Source organism: Haliotis cracherodii, unplaced genomic scaffold (genome assembly GCF_022045235.1).
Source record: "Haliotis cracherodii isolate W230 unplaced genomic scaffold, xgHalCrac1.p SCAF_5, whole genome shotgun sequence".
Taxonomy (NCBI): domain Eukaryota; kingdom Metazoa; phylum Mollusca; class Gastropoda; order Lepetellida; family Haliotidae; genus Haliotis; species Haliotis cracherodii.
Genome location: NW_027266308.1, coordinates 7,908,871 through 7,928,036, shown reverse-complemented (window position 1 = coordinate 7,928,036; position 19,166 = coordinate 7,908,871). Strand labels below are relative to the sequence as shown.

General features: G+C 42.5%; 1 protein-coding gene across 3 annotated transcripts in view; it reads left to right on the top strand.

Moving 5' to 3' along the window:
* The window catches only part of LOC139443493 (transient receptor potential cation channel subfamily M member 8-like), a 79,439-nt gene that overhangs the window by 22,120 nt on the left and 38,153 nt on the right, over positions 1-19,166 (top strand). For all 3 annotated transcript variants that reach the window (XM_071224480.1, XM_071224479.1, XM_071224478.1), the window contains exons 7-15: positions 863-1,043; positions 2,226-2,329; positions 4,366-4,463; positions 7,051-7,205; positions 11,311-11,415; positions 14,901-15,043; positions 15,415-15,474; positions 17,227-17,377; positions 18,217-18,323. In XM_071224480.1, coding sequence (XP_071080581.1) covers positions 863-1,043; positions 2,226-2,329; positions 4,366-4,463; positions 7,051-7,205; positions 11,311-11,415; positions 14,901-15,043; positions 15,415-15,474; positions 17,227-17,377; positions 18,217-18,323 — 1,104 coding nt within the window. The remainder of the gene's footprint in view (positions 1-862; positions 1,044-2,225; positions 2,330-4,365; positions 4,464-7,050; positions 7,206-11,310; positions 11,416-14,900; positions 15,044-15,414; positions 15,475-17,226; positions 17,378-18,216; positions 18,324-19,166) is intronic.

The window sequence follows — 19,166 nt, the reverse complement described above, 5'->3', positions numbered from 1 at the left end:
GTCTGCCCAGAGACTGCCTCCATGGTCTAGTGGTAGACCGTCTGCCCAGAGACCGCCTCCGTGGTCTTGTGGTAGAGCGTCTGCCCAGAGACCGCCTCAGTGGTAGGGCGTCTTCCTTGAGACTGCCATAGTTGTCTTGTGGTGGAGCGTCTGCCTGAAGACTGCCTCCATGGCCTAGTGGTAGAGCGTCTTCCTGGAGACTGACTCAGTTGTCTAGTGGTAGAGCATCTGCCTGGAGACTGCCTCCATGGCCTAGTGGTAGAGCGTCTTCCTGGAGACTACCTCCATGGCCTAGCTGTCTTGTGGTAGAGCGTCTGCCCGGAGACTGCTCAGTTGTCTAGTGGTAGAGCGTCTGCCTGGAGACTTCCACCGTGGTCTAGTGGTAGAGCGTCTGCCCAGAGACTGCCTCCATGGCCTAGCGGTAGAGCGTCTGCCTGAAGACTGCCTCCATGGCCTAGTGGTAGAGCGTCTGCCTGAAGACTGCCTCCATGGCCTAGTGGTAGAGCATCTGCCTGGAGACTGCCTCCATGGCCTAGTGTGATTGGTAGACCGCCTCAGTGGTCTAGTGGTAGAGCGTCCGCCTGGAGAGCTAAAGGTCCTTGGGTTGATCCCCGTTCGTGTCATACCAAAACATGTTTAAAGATGGTGCTTGTTTCCCTGTCTGGCAATTGGCCTTAAGGGGCTAGAACAAGGACTGGTCGGCTCGGAGTCAGTATTCATGTTTAACTGCGGCACTGGCAAGCACTATTTTATCAGCATCAGTCCGGACTAGTACAAGCAGCCATACACACGGTGACATTTAATCCAATTTCACCTCACCTCACCTCCTACTCTCATCTTGACATGGCACTTGTGTTTCCAGGACAGGGATATAAAGCCAGGCGCCAGGTCTCAGACAGAGGTTCTGGGGAGGAACCTGTCCCCATACTTCAGCCACTACCTGTTTGCAGATGACGGCACCTACCACGTCAGCATGAAACATCTACATCATTTCAGAGAAATGCTTGAGAAGGCATTTGAGAAGGCATTTGAGGGAACTCATGGTATGTGTTACACCAGAGCTGTTACAATATGGTGGAACATCAGTCGAGTAGGGCTGGGACGGGTAGCTCAGGTACCCGGGTCGGGTGGGTACTGAGTAGGACCCGGGTACTCATAAGACTACCTGGACCCATGGTTAGTCACGTGATATATTGTTTAGTGACAAAATTATCTGGAACTCACTAATTTTTGCATTTCTTTCTGACTATGCACCATTCCTTCTGACTTTTCATATAGTTGAATAAAGATAATTACATTTTGCCAGGGCTATGGTAAAAGATTCCCAATCGGACATTTTGTACCTATCTCTTGACACCTACAGTGGGTACCCGGGTAGGGGCGGGTAATAAGGGGGTGGGTACCTCGGTAGTAAATTTGGACTCGTCCAAGCCCTAGAGTGGAGTATGTGTGTGGTATGTTTCACCGTGGTGACATCATCATGTAGTTGACGAAGCCCTAAAATTTCCGAGTCCCGTAATGGGATTCTAACCACAGACCTTCTGATTCGAGTTCGGACACTTTCCCCACATGACCAAAGAGATTAACACCGCAGGAAGCTGGCAAGGGTAGGATGTCATCTGTGGGACATTAGCTTCTTTCAAGTAGTATATCACAAATTAACTATTAGAAATTAAGTCATCTTCCCGAGGCAAGAGAGTTAACTGGCTTTAAAAGTCCAGTTTCCACCCTTGCCAAACTAGGCTGGAATTACTGGACTCGATCGTAGCGCCACCAGTGGCTATTACCAGTTATGTCCCTTCTAAGCCTCTCCTATGGACCAATCAGATTCCACTGCTCATATCACTTGCGTTTGCTTCACACAAAATGGTGGCGCCCAGTCAAGACGAAAACTGGACTTTTATAGTCAGTTAACTCTCTTGCTTTGGGAAGATGAAATTAAGTATGATGCCAGTTAAGTATTAAGTTCTTCATCAAAATCAGTATTAATCTGTCTTTATGCATGAGACAAGCCAAGTAAGAACTGCCTTCTTTGTTTCGATTAACCAATTTTAGTGTTGCATCTGTTTGCTATGCATCTTGTTTATACATTATTTTTTCAAAAAGATTCAGTCATTTTCGAAGTATGTTATCAATGTAGGATCTCATAATTCAGTATTTAAGAGAATACTGATAATTGATTGCGGAACAGTCTCGTGTTACTGCCTCTGATTGATTGTTTTCAGGTGAGGGTCCCCCGACGGTGTTGGTATTGATGAATGGTGGGTCCCAGGCACTGGCACATGTGCTCAAGGCTCTGCAGAGGCAGATACCAGTTGTCATTGTCAAGGTATTGCAGTCAAGGAATCCTTAGCTCGGTGACCATTTGTGATGATAGCTTTGTGGCTGAAGCTGCCACAGTAAACCATCTTCCAGAGGCAAGGGAATTAACTGACTATAAATGTCCAGTTTCCACCCTTGCCCAACTAGTCTGGCATTATGGAGTTATTTTTTGGCTGAACTAACGAGTCAATGCATGGTCCAATCAAATTCGCGTAATATAGTCAAGATTTTGCTCATAAACTGCCATACAGAATTTAGTTAGTTGCAGGATTTGCAAAGCGTGTGTACCGCCATCTCAGCGTCATCAGATATTTACCAAATCATTTCATGTTTTTAATCAAGGTGTTCACGTGATTTGATGCACTTCCCAAAGTAATACCCGTTTTATTACAATATACATTTCGATTATCGATCAGATTGTCTTGACTGGGCGTCGTCATTTTGTGTGAAGAAATGTAAGTGATATGAGAGGTAGAATCTGACTGGTCAATAGGATGGACATAGAAGGGACATAACTTGTAATAGTCACTGGTCACTACGATCAAACCCAGTAATTCGGAAAGTCTATAAACTGGACTTTTATAGTCCGTTAACGTCCTTGCCTCAGGTAAACAGAGTTGAGGTCGCTCTGTGGAAGACTAACATTTTGTTTTCAATTTTGATTTCTGAAAATCTCTTCAATTCCTGAAACTAACAAAATCTAGACTTGCCACAGTATTGTATACTTACTTGGGATATTTTCAGATATGCTTGTTTCAGGGTTTGCATGAGAGACAATTTGAATATTTCATAAGGATTTTTACAAGTCTGCATTCAGAGAATTTATATGACACAGTTGAACCAATCAACTCAACTCGAAAGGAGGCAGGGGAATCATGCACGCACGAGGGAATACGGTGTTAGCGTTGGGCGTCTGAACGTGTGTGATTCCCGTGCACCCTTTCGAGTTGAGTTGACTGGTTCAACTGTGTCATATGGCCCTGTGACGCAGGGGTAGCATTATGCAGATGGCTGTTTCCACCCGTGACGAACAGGTCTGGTTGTTGATGAAATATACCGACTGTTTAATAATCTCATACCAACTTTGACAGGAGAAGGTCCGATAGTTTTTCAGATATTGTAGTAAACGTCGGTACCTTAAATTACCTTCAAACCTCTAGTTAGCTATTGTAAAATATGAATGATTTTATGTTACTGTCCAAATGAAATTGAGAAATTGTTTGTTGTGCATTCCATTGCTACACACTTGTTAACTACATTCAATTGATGCTGTAAGATTACAAAGCGGTGCCATCAAGGATATTCCTGTGTTCTCTCATTATTTGGTGATAATGCTCCATTTTATTAACTGGCTATTTAATTAAACTAATATGCCATGTATCATTGAGAAATGTTGAAGTAATCACCAGTGTCTAGTGTTTAAAGAACACAGCTAAGGCTAAAAAAAATAATCTTGTTTCTCAGGCACTGTCCGCATCATCATAAAGTCTGCTGCATGTTTCGTTTATATTTCCATTTTCCAAAAAAATATGAAATACTAAAAAAAATTACGCAGTTACTTCCCTTTACTGCGCATCTAATGTTATGGTGGCAATATGAGTTTGTGTGCTTGTTTATGTTAGAAGGCCCTTTTCCAAGGTCGATAGTACACCGCCGTGTATTTGCTCACATACTATTTTGAACAAACCAAAAAAAGCACCGCCTACCTGCACTATATTTTCAAAAGTTTCATTGCCTGAGAACCATGCAGTTCTTTTATTTTTTTAAGCTTAATCAGCTTCAGTGGCAGAGAGATGAGTGATGTCATGTGATTGTGATGTCGTAGTAACCAATGACATCACAATGGTCTTCAAATCATTGTGAAGCAATTTCATTGAAGGTATCTTCCTTGGCGACATTGCTTGATCTCACTTGAGTGAAGTTTGCTGTAGAAGCCATGGCAGTTTGGATGAAAAATCACCCTTGTTGTGTTGAGATGGTAATAGTTGTTGTTGAAGTAGCATCAGCAAGCACTGAGATGCTGTATCTTCCTACCTGATACAGGGGTCTGGAGGCTGTGCTGACAAGATTGCATCCGTGTATCTCAGAAAAAAACCCAATTGTAGCAAGACTTTCGACACAACTGGCAAAGTCAGCTTCAAGTAAGAAAGTTTATTTGTTTGTTGTTTAATGCCACACTTAATGGCGGTCTGTAGATAATCAATTCTGGACCAGACTATCCAGTGATTGACATCATGAGCATTGGGATACAATAACATGCATCAAACAAGTCAGTGAGTTTGACCACCCTATCCCATTAGTCGCCACTTACAAGAAGCACAGTCGCTTTTTGGGTTGCAGAAGATCTACTCTAACCCGGATCTTCACGGGTCTCAAGTAAGAAACTAAATCATGATTTGGGACTAGTAATGTATTTTAGGAGAGGGGGGATCAGTGAGATTAATGGGGGGCGCCTAAATGTTATGACAACTATGGGTGGATGGGGGTCATGGAGAAGGTTACATGTATTTGGGGTGGTGGGGGGGGGGGGGGGGGGGGTATGAAAAATATGAGATCAATACTGTAAAACTTGAAATTAATGTGTCTCCAAAAGAATGCGACGGCTTGTCCCAAGTCAGAAATGCTACTCAATATGAATGCGACACCCCCTCCTCTCAAGCATCAGTGGATTTATATCTAAAGAAAATGTCCTCTGTCAGGTTTACAGGAGAATCCTCACCTTAATTCAACCTTACATTAATCCAATCACGCACCAAATAGCACCGCTTATTAGCGCTGATTAGAGTACTTCCGCTAAAACAATACGTGCACGCTGGTTCATGTCAGCCTTTGACCCAGTTGCAAAGAACAAAGACACAGTGTTGCGTGGGTGGCGTCTGTCTGGACTTGCAGGTGTGATCAGTGATGACATAAGTGAGTAGAACTCTTGTCTTGACCCAAGCAGTGACAATTCACAGGATGTAATTAGTGTTTGAATGACATTGTTATATTCTTCTTACAAGTGCTGCTCAATAAACAGGGATGTTGAATACATAGTTGTTTGTTTTCAGCGTTTGTCTAAGTTGGTATTTCTGCTATCCAAAATGTCTTATTGTTGATATAAATGTGATGTTTAATAATGCGAGCAAAGACCACTCGCATATTTCGTTTTTAATTCACGCTCGCATTAATTTCAAGATTTACAGTATCCCCCTAAATAAATGGTGAGTGAGTGAGTTTGGTTTAAGGCCGCTGTTAACACTATTCCAGTTACATCGCGTCGTGTCAGCTTAATGTGGGAGGAAAGCCCGAAGTGATGCAGGTCTCAGACGTTTACCACTTCTGTGAAACCCACAAGCACGGGTATGGTGCTGACAAACCTAGAAACATAATCAGTGCAAACCGGGATTCGAACCCACAATCATAGGTTTCTGGGGTGCCCAAGGGACGCAACTCTGCATAGCAAATCGCAGCACCTTAGACGACTGGGCCACCCGTGCCCCCCCTAAAATCTATAAATGACCAGCCCCTAAGATACCGTTGGTGGAAGGATGAGCTGTATCTTGTATGTATTCTAAAGATGACTCTTTTGGTCCTCAGCTAATGTTGAGGAGTCTGTTGTGGTCTGCTTCTGCTAGACTCTTATATCCTATTCAGCTACTGAGTACTGCCACCCTTTGGTTCCATGGGTTTTGAGTTGAATGAAATCTGTGAGAGGTGAGGTGAGGTGAAATTGGGTTTAACGTCGCGTCCAAGATTATTGCACTTATATAGCGACGTGCATGCACGTGTATGTGTGTGTGTGGCTGCTTGTACTAGTCCGGACTGATGCCGATTTATAGTGCTAGCTCACTGAGATACCATGCCGCAGTTTAACACGAATACCCCACTCAGACACAGTATACTGACTCCGAGCTGACCAGTCCTTGTTTTAGCCCCTTAATGCCGAGCGCATCTTTTTGTATGACGCGGCCCGGGATCGAACCCTGGACCTTCTGCTCTCCGGGCGGACGCTCTACCACAAGACCACGGAGGCGGTCTCTGTGAGAACTGGACTGGATTGGGAGCAAACTAGATCCGTGATATCCTAAGAATGGCATCTCATTGATGACAGACACACTTTTTGTACCAGGTTATCACTGTTTTGTTTGTTGTTTAATGCCGCACTCAGCAATATTCCAGCTATATGATGCCGGTATGTAAATAATCAAGTCTGGACCAGACAATACATTGATGTCATGAGCATCGATCTATGCAAGTCTGACCACCTGATCCCGTTAGTCACCTTTTACTACAAGCATGGGTTGCTGAAGACCTTTTCTAACCCGGATCTTCACGGGTCGGTTATCATTGGTACATTTGTCATACTGTCATTAAGAGGTTATGGCTAGGATTTCTTGCACACATCAATGTCCATTCTTAAACATGTTGTTTATTTATATGATATTGTACAAAGACCTACAGCTAATCCATATTAATGAGTGTTAATTACAGGATCAATTGATCCTTTTTGTTCAAAAATAAATGTCTGGAATTTCAGAATTTGTTAAGTAAGATTAAAAATATTTTACTTGAAATATAATGAAAATAAATTCTGAGAGCATAAAATATTATGCAAGGCATAATTTTGATTCCTCAAAATGGATCAAATGCCTTTCTGCTTGATCGCTAGACATGCTTGAAGAAGTAAAACTGTATTTTGGACACTAATTCATTATGCCTTAAGTCTATTTGTACTTGTTACTTTAGGTACCATCTGAACGTGGAGATGGATGTTAATGATGACGACGGTGATGAGATGAAGATCAGAGAAATACTCAACCACTTTGAACTGCTGACTGTCTTTGACCCACAACCCCAGACACTTGGGCTGCATATGGTTGTTGTCTGGGCTTTGCTCAAAGGTGAGTGTCTATTCCTTGACATGATTGTTGTGTGGGCTTTGCTCAAAGGTGAGTCTCTATTCCTTGACATGGTTGTTGTGTGGGCTTTGCTCAAAGGTGAGCCTCTATTCCTTGTCGTTGTGTGGGCTTTGCTCAAAGGTGAGCCTCTATTCCTTGTCGTTGTGTGGGCTTTGCTCAAAGGTGAGTCTCTAGTCCTTGACATGGTTGTTGTGTGGGCTTTGCTCAAAGGTGAGTCTCTAGTCCTTGACGTTGTTGTGTGGGCTTTTCTCAAAGGTGAGTCTCTATTCCTTGACATTGTGTGGGCTTTGCTCAAAGGTGAGTCTCTATTCCTTGACATGGTTGTTGTGTGGGCTTTGCTCAAAGGTGAGTCTCTATTCCTTGACATGATTGTTGTATGGGCTTTGCTCAAAGGTGAGTCTCTATTCCTTGACATGGTTGTTGTGTGGGCTTTGCTCAAAGGTGAGTCTCTAGTCCTTGTCGTTGTGTGGGCTTTGCTCAAAGGTGAGTCTCTATTCCTTGACAAGGTTGTTGTGTGGGCTTTGCTCAAAGGTGAGTCTCTAATCCATGACAAGGTTGATGTGTGGGCTTTGCTCAAAGGTGAGTCTCTAATCCATGACAAGGTTGTTGTGTGGGCTTTTCTCAAAGGTGAGTCTCTAGTCCATGACATGGTTGTTGTGTGGGCTTTGCTCAAAAGTGAGTCTCTATTCCTTGACATTGTTGTTGTCTGGGCTTTGATCAAAGGTGAGCCTCTAGTCCTTGACGTTGTGTGGGCTTTGCTCAAAGGTGAGTCTCTATTCCTTGACATGGTTGTTGTCTGGGCTTTTCTCAAAGGTGAGTCTCTAGTCCTTGACATGGTTTTTGTGTGGGCTTTGCTCAAAGGTGAGTCTCTATTCCTTGACGTGGTTGTTGTGTGGGCTTTGCTCAAAGGTGAGTCTCTAGTCCTTGACATGGTTGTTGTGTGGGCTTTGCTCAAAGGTGTGTCTCTAATCCATGACAAGGTTGTTGTGTGGGCTTTTCTCCAAGGTGAGTCTCTAGTCCTTGACATGGTTGTTGTGTGGGCTTTGCTCAAAGGTGTGTCTCTAATCCATGACAAGGTTGTTGTGTGGGCTTTGCTCAAAGGTAAGTCTCTAGTCCTTGACATGGTTGTTGTGTGGGCTTTGCTCAAAGGTAAGTCTCTAGTCCTTGACATGGTTGTTGTGTGGGCTTTGCTCAAAGGTGAGTCTCTAGTCCTTGACATGGTTGTTGTGTGGTCTTTGCTCAAAGGTGAGTCTCTATTCCCTGACATGGTTGTTGTGTGGGCTTTGCTCAAAGGTAAGTCTCTAGTGTTTGTCAAGGTTGTTGTGTGGGCTTTGCACAAAGGTGAGTCTCTAGTGTTTGACATGGTTGTTGTGTGGGCTTTGCTCAAAGGTGAGTCTCTATTCCTTGACATGGTTGTTGTGTGGGCTTTGCTCAAAGGTGAGTCTCTATTCCTTGACGTGGTTGTTGTGTGGGCTTTGCTCAAAGGTGAGTCTCTATTCCTTGACAAGGTTGTTGTGTGGGCTTTGCTCAAAGGTGTGTCTCTAATCCATGACAAGGTTGTTGTGTGGGCTTTTCTCCAAGGTGAGTCTCTAGTCCTTGACATGGTTGTTGTGTGGGCTTTGCTCAAAGGTGTGTCTCTAATCCATGACAAGGTTGTTGTGTGGGCTTTGCTCAAAGGTAAGTCTCTAGTCCTTGACATGGTTGTTGTGTGGGCTTTGCTCAAAGGTAAGTCTCTAGTCCTTGACATGGTTGTTGTGTGGGCTTTGCTCAAAGGTGAGTCTCTAGTGTTTGACATGGTTGTTGTGTGGGCTTTGCGCAAAGGTGAGTCTCTAGTCCTTGACATGGTTGTTGTGTGGGCTTTGCTCAAAGGTGAGTCTCTAGTGTTTGTCAAGGTTGTTGTGTGGGCTTTGCACAAAGGTGAGTCTCTAGTCCTTGACATGGTTGTTGTGTGGGCTTTGCTCAAAGGTGAGTCTCTATTCCTTGACATGGTTGTTGTGTGGGCTTTGCTCAAAGGTGAGTCTCTAATCCATGACAAGGTTGTTGTGTGGGCTTTGCGCAAAGGTGAGTCTCTATTCCCTGACATGGTTGTTGTGTGGGCTTTGCTCAAAGGTAAGTCTCTAGTCCTTGACATGGTTGTTGTGTGGGCTTTGCTCAAAGGTGAGTCTCTAGTGTTTGACAAGGTTGTTGTGTGGGCTTTGCGCAAAGGTGAGTCTCTAGTCCTTGACATGGTTGTTGTGTGGGCTTTGCTCAAAGGTGAGTCTCTATTCCTTGACATGGTTGTTGTGTGGGCTTTGCTCAAAGGTGAGTCTCTATTCCTTGACATGATTGTTGTGTGGGCTTTGCTCTAATCTTTGACATTTTCATATGTGTTTTTGTCATTGTTCTTCATTTGGCTTGTGTGTACCTGTGGCTCTTGTTTGTTTAAATGTGGGTCATTCACCTCGACATGTTTGTCATGAAATGACAGGTGAGTTCTTCACCAAGATATGTTTTTCTTGAAATGAGCTCACTTGAAGGTGAGTTCTTCACCAAGATATGTTTTTCTTGAAATGAGCTCACTTAAAGGTGAGTTCTTCACCAAGATATGTTTTTCTTGAAATGAGCTCACTTGAAGGTGAGTTCTTCACCAAGATATGTTTGTCTTGAAATGAGCTCACTTGAAGGTGAGTTCTTCACCAAAATATGTTTGTCTTGAAATGAGCTCACTTGAAGGTGAGTTCTGCACCAAGATATGTTTGTCTTGAAATGAGCTCACTTGAAGGTGAGTTCTGCACCAAGATATGTTTTTCTTGAAATGAGCTCACTTGAAGGTGAGTTCTTCACCAAAATATGTTTTTCTTGAAATGAGCTCACTTGAAGTTGAGGTCTTCACCTAGATCTGTTTGTCTTGAAATGACCTTGGTTGAAGGTGAGTTCTGTGCCGAGGTATGTTTGTCTTGCAATGACCTTGCTTACATGCATCATTAACACTAAAATTGTTCATGCTGAATTGACCTTGCTGAGTTGAAGGTGAGTCATTACATATGTACATGATTTTCTCGGAATGCTACAGCTATTATCCTTGCTGTTACAGCTAATATCCTTGCTGTTACAGCTAATATCCTTGCTGTTACAGCTAATATCCCTGCTGTTACAGCTAATATCCTTGCTGTTACAGAATATCCTTGCTGATACAGCTAATATCCCTGCTGTTACAGCTAATATCCTTGCTGATACAGCTAATATCCCTGCTGTTACAGCTAATAACCTTGCTGTTACAGCTAATATCCCTGCTGTTACAGCTAATATCCTTGCTGTTACAGAATATCCTTGCTGATACAGCTAATATCCCTGCTGTTACAGCTAATATCCTTGCTGATACAGCTAATATCCCTGCTGTTACAGCTAATAACCTTGCTGTTACAGCTAATATCCCTGCTGTTACAGCTAATATCCTTGCTGTTACAGCTAATAGCCTTGCTAATATCCTTGCTGTTACAGAATATCCTTGCTGCTATAGCTAATATCCTTGCTGTTACAGCTAATATCCTTGCTGTTACAGAATATCCTTGCTGTTACAGCTAATATCCTTGCTGTTACAGCTAATATCCTTGCTACTATCCTTGCTGTTACAGAATATCCATGCTGTTACAGCTAATATCCTTGCTGTTACAGAATATCCTTGCTGTTACAGCTAATATCCTTGCTGTTACAGCTAATATTCCTGCTGTTACAGCTAATATCCTTGCTGTTACAGCTAATATCCTTGCTGTTACAGAATATCCTTGCTGTTACAGCTAATATCCTTGCTGTTACAGCTAATATTCCTGCTGTTATAGCTAATATCCTTGCTGTTACAGCTAATATCCTTGCTGTTACAGAATATCCTTGCTGTTACAGCTAATATCCTCGCTGTTACAGCTAATATTCCTGCTGTTACAGCTAATATCCTTGCTGTTACAGCTAATATCCTTGCTGTTACAGAATATCCTTGCTGTTACAGCTAATATCCTTGCTGTTACAGCTAATATTCCTGCTGTTATAGCTAATATCCTTGCTGTTACAGCTAATATCCTTGCTGTTATAGCTAATATCTTTGCTGTTACAGCTAAGCAGGAGAGCAAGCTACACAAACTACTGGAGTCCTTCGTTGCAAACAGCAGTGGGAACATGTGGACTGGGAACACTCACAACATGGAGAATCCACAGGAACGTAAGTCCACTTGAATGTTACCTGTGATCAGTGTATGAAATAGTCTCACCATATTGCTGGCCTGGGCCCACTTGCTCAAAGCGATCTTAGCGCTAAGAAGACATTAAGTTCCATGCTTTAACGTAGGCTTACAATAGTCGTAGTGCTAAGATCCCTTTGTGCAAGTGGGCCCAGGTGGGCTAGCTAGTCTCAAAAGGTATTAGCCAGTTTCAAATTTCAATAGCTTATATGTACTAGCCACATAAAGAAACTGTGCACGGAGAAAATATATTCTGGATTGAAATACAACACAGCAAGAACAAAATGATGCAGATGCTGTAGCAGCTGAATGATCGGACCATTAGAAAATGTCAACGGGACCTGAACAACATCTGTTACGATGATGTCAGAAGATCAAAATGGAGTAGGGGGTCAAATGACAATAACGGGTATGACCACCCTGTGCGTGAATCACAGCAGTGCATCGGCGAATGGGCATGGCAGGCCTGGGGAATGGCCTGCCATATCCTCCTCAAGTCCTGTGCCAAGTCACTGACGTTATCTGGAGGATGTGGAAGATGACACAGACGGTGCTCCATTTCATCCCACACATGCTTTATTGGGGAGAGATCTGGAGAATTTGCAGGCCATGGCAGTAACATGACATTGTTATGGTGAAGGAAATTCATTGTGACCCTAGCCATGTGAGGACGAGCGTTGTCCTGTTGAAATGGCAATCCCGGGCCATGACGTTGCAGGAAAGGAATGACCACAGGCCTCAGAATCTGATCTCTGTAGCCAACACCGGTGAGATTGCCCTGAACAACCACCAAAGGGGTTCGGTGCCATGCTTTTGTCCCACCCCAAATCATCACAGAGCCACCTCCAAAACAATTCCTCTCCACAATACAGTTGCGTGCATAACGTTCTCCCAAACGCCGGTAGACACGTTGGCGCCCGTCACTGTGGGAAATGTTGAACCTCGATTCATCTGTAAAGACAACATTTCTCCACCATATTCGAGGTTGGCGAACATGATTTCGACACCATCTTTGACGGTTTACGCGATGACGGTGTGTCAGGATGGGACGTATGGCAGGGCGTCGTGGTCGAATCCCGTACTGACGTAAGCGATTCCTGACAGTGTTGGGATGGATACGGGGCAGTCCAGAAATTGTCTGGGACATCGTTACAGCCGTTTGGAACCTGTGTCGGAGATGTGTAACTCGAATCCATCTGTCCTGTCTTGGCATCGTTACTCGGGGACGTCCTGAACGTGGGTGGTCGGCAACGTCATTTGTGTTCTGATAACGCCTCACCAATGCCGATAATGTGTTACGTTGGCATTGGAAATGTGTTGCCACCTGTTGTTGCCTCATTCCCGCTCGGATCATTCCAATAGCTTCATGACGCTGTGCAGCTGTCAATCTTGGCATGATTTGCTTGTGATATGCTTGTGTCTGTGCCTTAGAAGTTTTGAATTTTTGAATGACCACAGATCATGCTTTCCAAAGTGACAGCGAATTTTGAGTTGCACATGCTGTGTACAGCTGCACAGGATGCACATGCAGTAACACATTGAGCGTCCATAGGCCCAAATCAAAGACGTCATATCGCATGGCACGTGCATGAGCGGTTGAATGTCTCCAATAATTGCTGTGTTCAAACCTATATTTCATATATGGATGGTGTGCCCTTATATCTATATTTCCTCCGTGCACAGTTTCTTTATGTGGCTAGTATATATATCAATAAGGCAAACTAGAGTCAAATGGTATGAAGGGGGATAACTCTGATTCCATAACCTAAATTTGTATGCATATTAATTTGAATATCAGCCCTATTTGATTAATAAATGAAAGGGGGTCGTATAACGACCTGCCGATACCTATACATTGTACAACAAACTAAGAACTGTTTAGGCTCAAAGTTTTTCTTAAAGAAATATCAGTCCTATATATACAGCAAGTATGTTGTTTTCGGAATAACATACCATATGTTTAAAAAGTCTTATTTTTCAAAAAGTAAAAATCTTAATCTTTGTAAGAATGTCCAGGCATGAGGCTTACACTTTGTGTGAATGGACATGAAGGCGGACCCCAGTTTATTCAAAGCTGTTCAATCACTATATGTATATACCCATTTGTGTCCTAAATGATGTTGCAAAAATATTTTTTGGTCTTTTTTCCCACAATCTTTTGAATTGTTTGATAGGCATGACTTATAAGTTGACGGATGACAAGATGACACAAAAAAATTGAATTTTTATTTTTTATTTTTTTTATGGATAGTCTTGCTTGACAACGGTATAAGGATCTATACCGAAACATCGCTTTTCACAGTATTAAAGTAGTTGTTATCCATAAAAATTGTGTCTATCTTGTCACAATCTTTTGCACCAATTTTTTTGATACGGTATGGATGTTTGTATTACAATACAGTTTTGACTCCATTGTTGTCTGTAAACATCTTCTCAGAAACCACTAGACCAATAAAGATGAAATTTCACATACTTGTTCCCATTGATACGGAAGCCTTTTAGGGCCATTTGGTTTTTTTGTGAAAAGAGGATGTCTGTTAAAAATCTGAAGATTTTAGTTAGTGCGACTGAAGCCAAAATACAGGATTTATGGCAAAGATGTAATAGAAGTGGTATTCTTAGAATTATTAACAATAATAACTATTGTTCGATATCATGATGGTAGTTCTAAGGTTTGGAAAGAGCATCAGAGCAGTCAGAAATAGGGCATTTTTAGCCAGGTACCTTTTGCTTTACCAGACAAATGGTTCTGGGTAGTGAGGTTTAAATGCTGGGAAATCTTGGCAGTGGCACTTACTGATAGGCCTGGGCTCCCTGGTACAAAACAACCTAGTGCTATGATTGTCGTAAGTCCACGCCTGGGCGCCCTGGTACAAAACAACCCTAGTGCTATGACTGTCATAAGTCCATGCCTGAGCGCCCTGGTACAAAACAACCCTAGTGCTATGACTGTTGTAAGTCCCCGCCTGTGCGCCCTGGTACAAAACCACCCTAGTGCTATGACTGTTGTAAGTCCCCGCCTGGGCGCCCTGGTACAAAACAACCCTAGTGCTATGACTGTCGTAAGTCCCCGCCTGGGAGCCCTGGTTCAAACCAACTTAGTGCTATGACTGTTGTAAGTCCCCGCCTGGGCGCCCTGGTACAAAACAACCCTAGTGCTATGACTGTCGTAAGTCCCCGCCTGGGCGCCATGGTACAAAACAACCCTAGTGGTATGACTGTCATAAGTCCACGCCTGGGCGCCATGGTACAAAACAACCCTAGTTGTATGACTGTCATAAGTCCACGCCTGGGCGCCATGGTACAAAACAACCCTAGTGGTATGACTGTTGTAAGCCTATGATAAGGTATGGGAGTATCGATCACCTCACCTCTAAGACTACTTTGTACAGCGGAACCCTGACATGTATTGTGGTATGACAGTGTGACATCACCAGACCTACAAGTATGCATGTGTGGTTGTCAGGAACACAGATCAACCCTCACACCTACTTCCTGTTGGAGACGATGTTCAACAGCAGCGCTGCCGTGGTGGAGGCCATCTTGAAGGGCCTTGGCAACCTGGACCAACATTTCACCATGGACAACATCATACAACTGTACAGCAGGGTGAGATCTTAGAACATTTCACCATAGAGACTGTACAGCTGTAGAACAAGGTGAGATCATAGAACATTTCACCATAGAGACTTTACAGCTGTAGAACAAGGTGAGATCATAGAACATTTCACCATGAACATTATGCAGCTGTACAACAGGGTGAGATCTTAGAACATTTCACCATAGATAACATACAGTTGTACAACAGGGTGAGATAATGGAACATTTCACCATGAACATCATACAGCTGTACAACAGGGTGAGATAATGAAACATTTCACCATGAACATCATACAGTTGGACAACAGGGTTGGGAAGATAGGACACTCAAATCATAATTTTATACTTTTTGTGGTAAAATGGTTCTGTCATTATTTCAGTTTGAACATCTGGGGCCCTGCAGGAAATATTTGAAAGCAGCCAAAGAAAGAAAATCTTGTGTAAGTGACATTCTGATAGTAGTCAGACAGGTGGCTAGCAGCTGGAAAGATGTTTTCGTTCTCACTTTTTCCTGTATACCTACAACCTTTTCTAATACATATAGCGGAGGTTCCAATCCCGGATCGGACTAGTATCTGTACTCTACTGAGAAAGTGTTACCCCAAATACAACCTTTGTCACATTTGACCACTTTCTAAATAGCATTGTGTGTTCATGGAGGCATCTGCACTCAATTTTCTGAACAGTATTCATGGCCGGCGGGGCGTGTGTTATTTTGCAGAATGTTAAAAAGGCAAAAAATTAAGAAAAATATTTCATAAAAATGGTTATATAATAACTATTTGATATCAATTCTGACAGTGGCTTTCATTAACATTAACTGTTGGCTTTATGTGCAGTGGTCCACATTGAAGTGACACTATTTTGCTTTCCTATTTTGTCTGTAGTTGGTTGAACATTTGTGTAAGCTGCTAGACCTTCAGTCTTGTTGTTTAACGCCCCATTAAGCTTGTAAAATCGTGTTGATCCCGCGTGTGACACATGTAATTTGTAGCACCACACTTAATATAGCCTTGATATCCTAGGAACTGAAATATATATACCTACATCTAGGAACCAAATGACCCTTGTTTCAAATAACGAGGAACCAGAGATCACTTCTGTGTCCATTTCACCCAAAGCCTTCACAGTGACACACACTGCATTTATAACTACCTGCATTCATCAGAGTGTATATTTAAGAAGTGGTTGCAAGCTTGTTTGATCATTTGATTTACAGTGTATTCATAGAGGTTATCACACGAGTGTGTTTGGGGATGGTAAATGTCCTGTGTTAGGAATAAACATTGTGTTTAGCAAGCCTTGGCGAGCTAAATACGTAGTGTTTATTCCTAATACAGGATGTTTACCATCCCCAAACACTCAAGCATGATAACCTCTTTATCATATAATGTCATTCTTCAATTCTGTGCTCGAAAATCACTTTCCATCTCTCAAAAACATTACCTAAACATTGCAATTTTTCCTGGAATGTGCGCATTAATATATATTACATCAGAGGGTAAGTGATGTGTCAGTCAGACAGTGACAGTAGCCAATATAGTTCCAACAGAAACCTGTTTCTTATACAGTGACGTAACTACATATATGCAAAACAACTATTGCCTACACAAATTGTTCTACTTGCCTTTCGCGGCAATCCATCGGCCTGTCCGATAGAGTTACTGCCCTTTACCAAAGGGAAGCTACTCTAACCCTGGTCTATGAAACGTCCTGGCCACAGTCAGACGTTGTTGACAGTCGGCCTGTCCTGTCATAACGTTATGAAGTGCAGTCAGATGTATGCACAGCGATAATACGAAAGAAGGTAACAATTCGAACATATTTTGGCCAAATCCACCTGTCTTAATTTGTGGCAAAGGTTCCGAGCCACAGAGGTCTACAAGCACAGATATGGAAAGTGATCCCGCTTGGCTAGTGCCATTGCTAAATTAGACACTGGTTTTCAGTATATTTGACTATTCTTTTCATAATGATAGCAATTATCCCAGTAGTTTCTCCAGATTCCTGATTGTTAATTCTGACAAGGGCTACGCCATGTTTGTTTATAAACAGTGAAAGTAGTCCCTACTTGACCTTTGATATTTGCATCTCTATCTGCATATGACCCCAACGGATATCGTTTTTATCAGTTGGCTTTATCCTGCTGAGAAACCCAACCATTATATGATAAAATATGCTATATGTTTCAGTGCACTGATTGCCTCACATTAAATACTGTATCAGATGTGCGAACTGCTCTTCAAGATATTCTGGGTACCAGGTACCCACTCACCTGTACAGGCAAACAGTGTCAGTGTCAGGCAGTTGTCACCACCTCAGATATGAACACAGTTTTCACAGGTAAGTTTATGGCATTTTCCCGAGACAAGAGCGTTAACTGACCGTAAAAGTCCAGTTCCTACCCTCGACAAACTGGGCTGGAATTTCATAGCTCAATCGTAGGGCCACCCGTGGCTATGAGTTTATGAGTTATGTCCCTTCTATGTATCTCCTATTGACCAATCAGATTCCAGCTCTCTTATCACTTGTAATTGCTACAAACAAAATGGAAGTGCTCAGTCAAGATGATCTGATTGATAATCATGATCTATATTGTATAAAACGGGTCTTACGCTGCGAAGTGCATAAAATCACTTGAACACCTTAATTAAAAACATGAAAAGATTTGCCAAATATCTGTCGATGCCCAGTTGGCAGTACACATAACTTTGCAAATCTTCCTGTCGACGAAATCTGCACGTAGAAATCCATGATGTTTTTTAACTGGATGTCTAGTTCGTTACGCTATTTTGATTGGACTATGCATAGACTAATTAGTCCAGCCAAAATGTAACTCGGCAAGGATGGAAACTGGACTTTTATAGTCAGTTAAGACCCTTGCCACAGAAGATTGATTTAGTTTATGCTCTCAGTTTCATTTCATTTCAGTTATGTCCAGTTTCATTTGTATTGGGAATTGTTATCTCTAAGTTTGTGGGGTGGTTGGGTAGCCTAGTGGTTAAAGCGTTTGCTCATCACACAGAATACCCGGGTTCGATTCCTGACATGGGTACAATGTGTTAAACCCATTTCTGGTCTCCCCCGACACGATATTGCTGGAATATTGCTAAAAGTGGCGTAAAACCAGTCTGACTCACTCACTGTAAGCTTGTCCTAATTATGTTGATCTTCTCTTCCAGAGCCGCAAGACTTCCGGTCATGTCTGCCCCCGATTCAAGAGATGTTCCTGTGGGCACTTCTGACCAACAAGCAGAAGCTTGCGATGATGTTGTGGAAGTGGAGTGAGGTAGTCATCAACCTTAATCATCTGGCTTCCTGCTGTATCATGGGATATGTTGTGATTAGATCTCTCATGTGCGAAGTTGCATTATATCTAAGAGTGCATTTTTCTTTTGAGAGAGGATTATTAGTATGGGCGGCCATTCGCCCATATTCTCACAGCTTAACCTTTTCTCATAGAAATAACTGTGAGTTTGTTAAGTTGGTAATAAAATTGATCTACAATCTATGTTGTGATCTACGATGTCAAGCCTGGTTCAGTGTTAGACAATGTATATTTTGTTGGACAAAATAGCACCTGCTCTGGTTGGGGAGGTGTTGACAGGCCTTGTTCAGTGTTAGACAATGTATGTTTGTTGGACAAAATAGCACCTGCTATGGCCGGGGAGGCATTGTCATGTCCAGTGTTAGACAATGTATAACTCTTGCGAATCCTCTACCTCTATTACATCCTTTGCCATAAATCCTGTGTTTTGGCTTCAGTCACACTAACTCAATTTTCAGATTTTCAACAGATGTCCTCTTCACTGTCAATTACACACAATTAGTTGTTCCCAATATAGCACTATAGCAACCCTAGCTATATATATGATGTGCGTAATGGCGGGAAACCTTACTTCTTTCTATTGTTATAGTTGTAGCGATGTACCACTTGGTATTGGTCACATCAATCTGAGATTGTTTTATAGTTTTCTTAAAACAGACATATTAAGTCAGTATTAATAGCTGCTAATTGTAGTGCAGTATAAAGCTGGTGTGAGATGTTTGTGAGGTGGTAATGGAGTCTCCCACTACTCCTACTTGCAAGAAGTGTGGCTATTTTATGATCAGGGAGATCCTCATAACAACT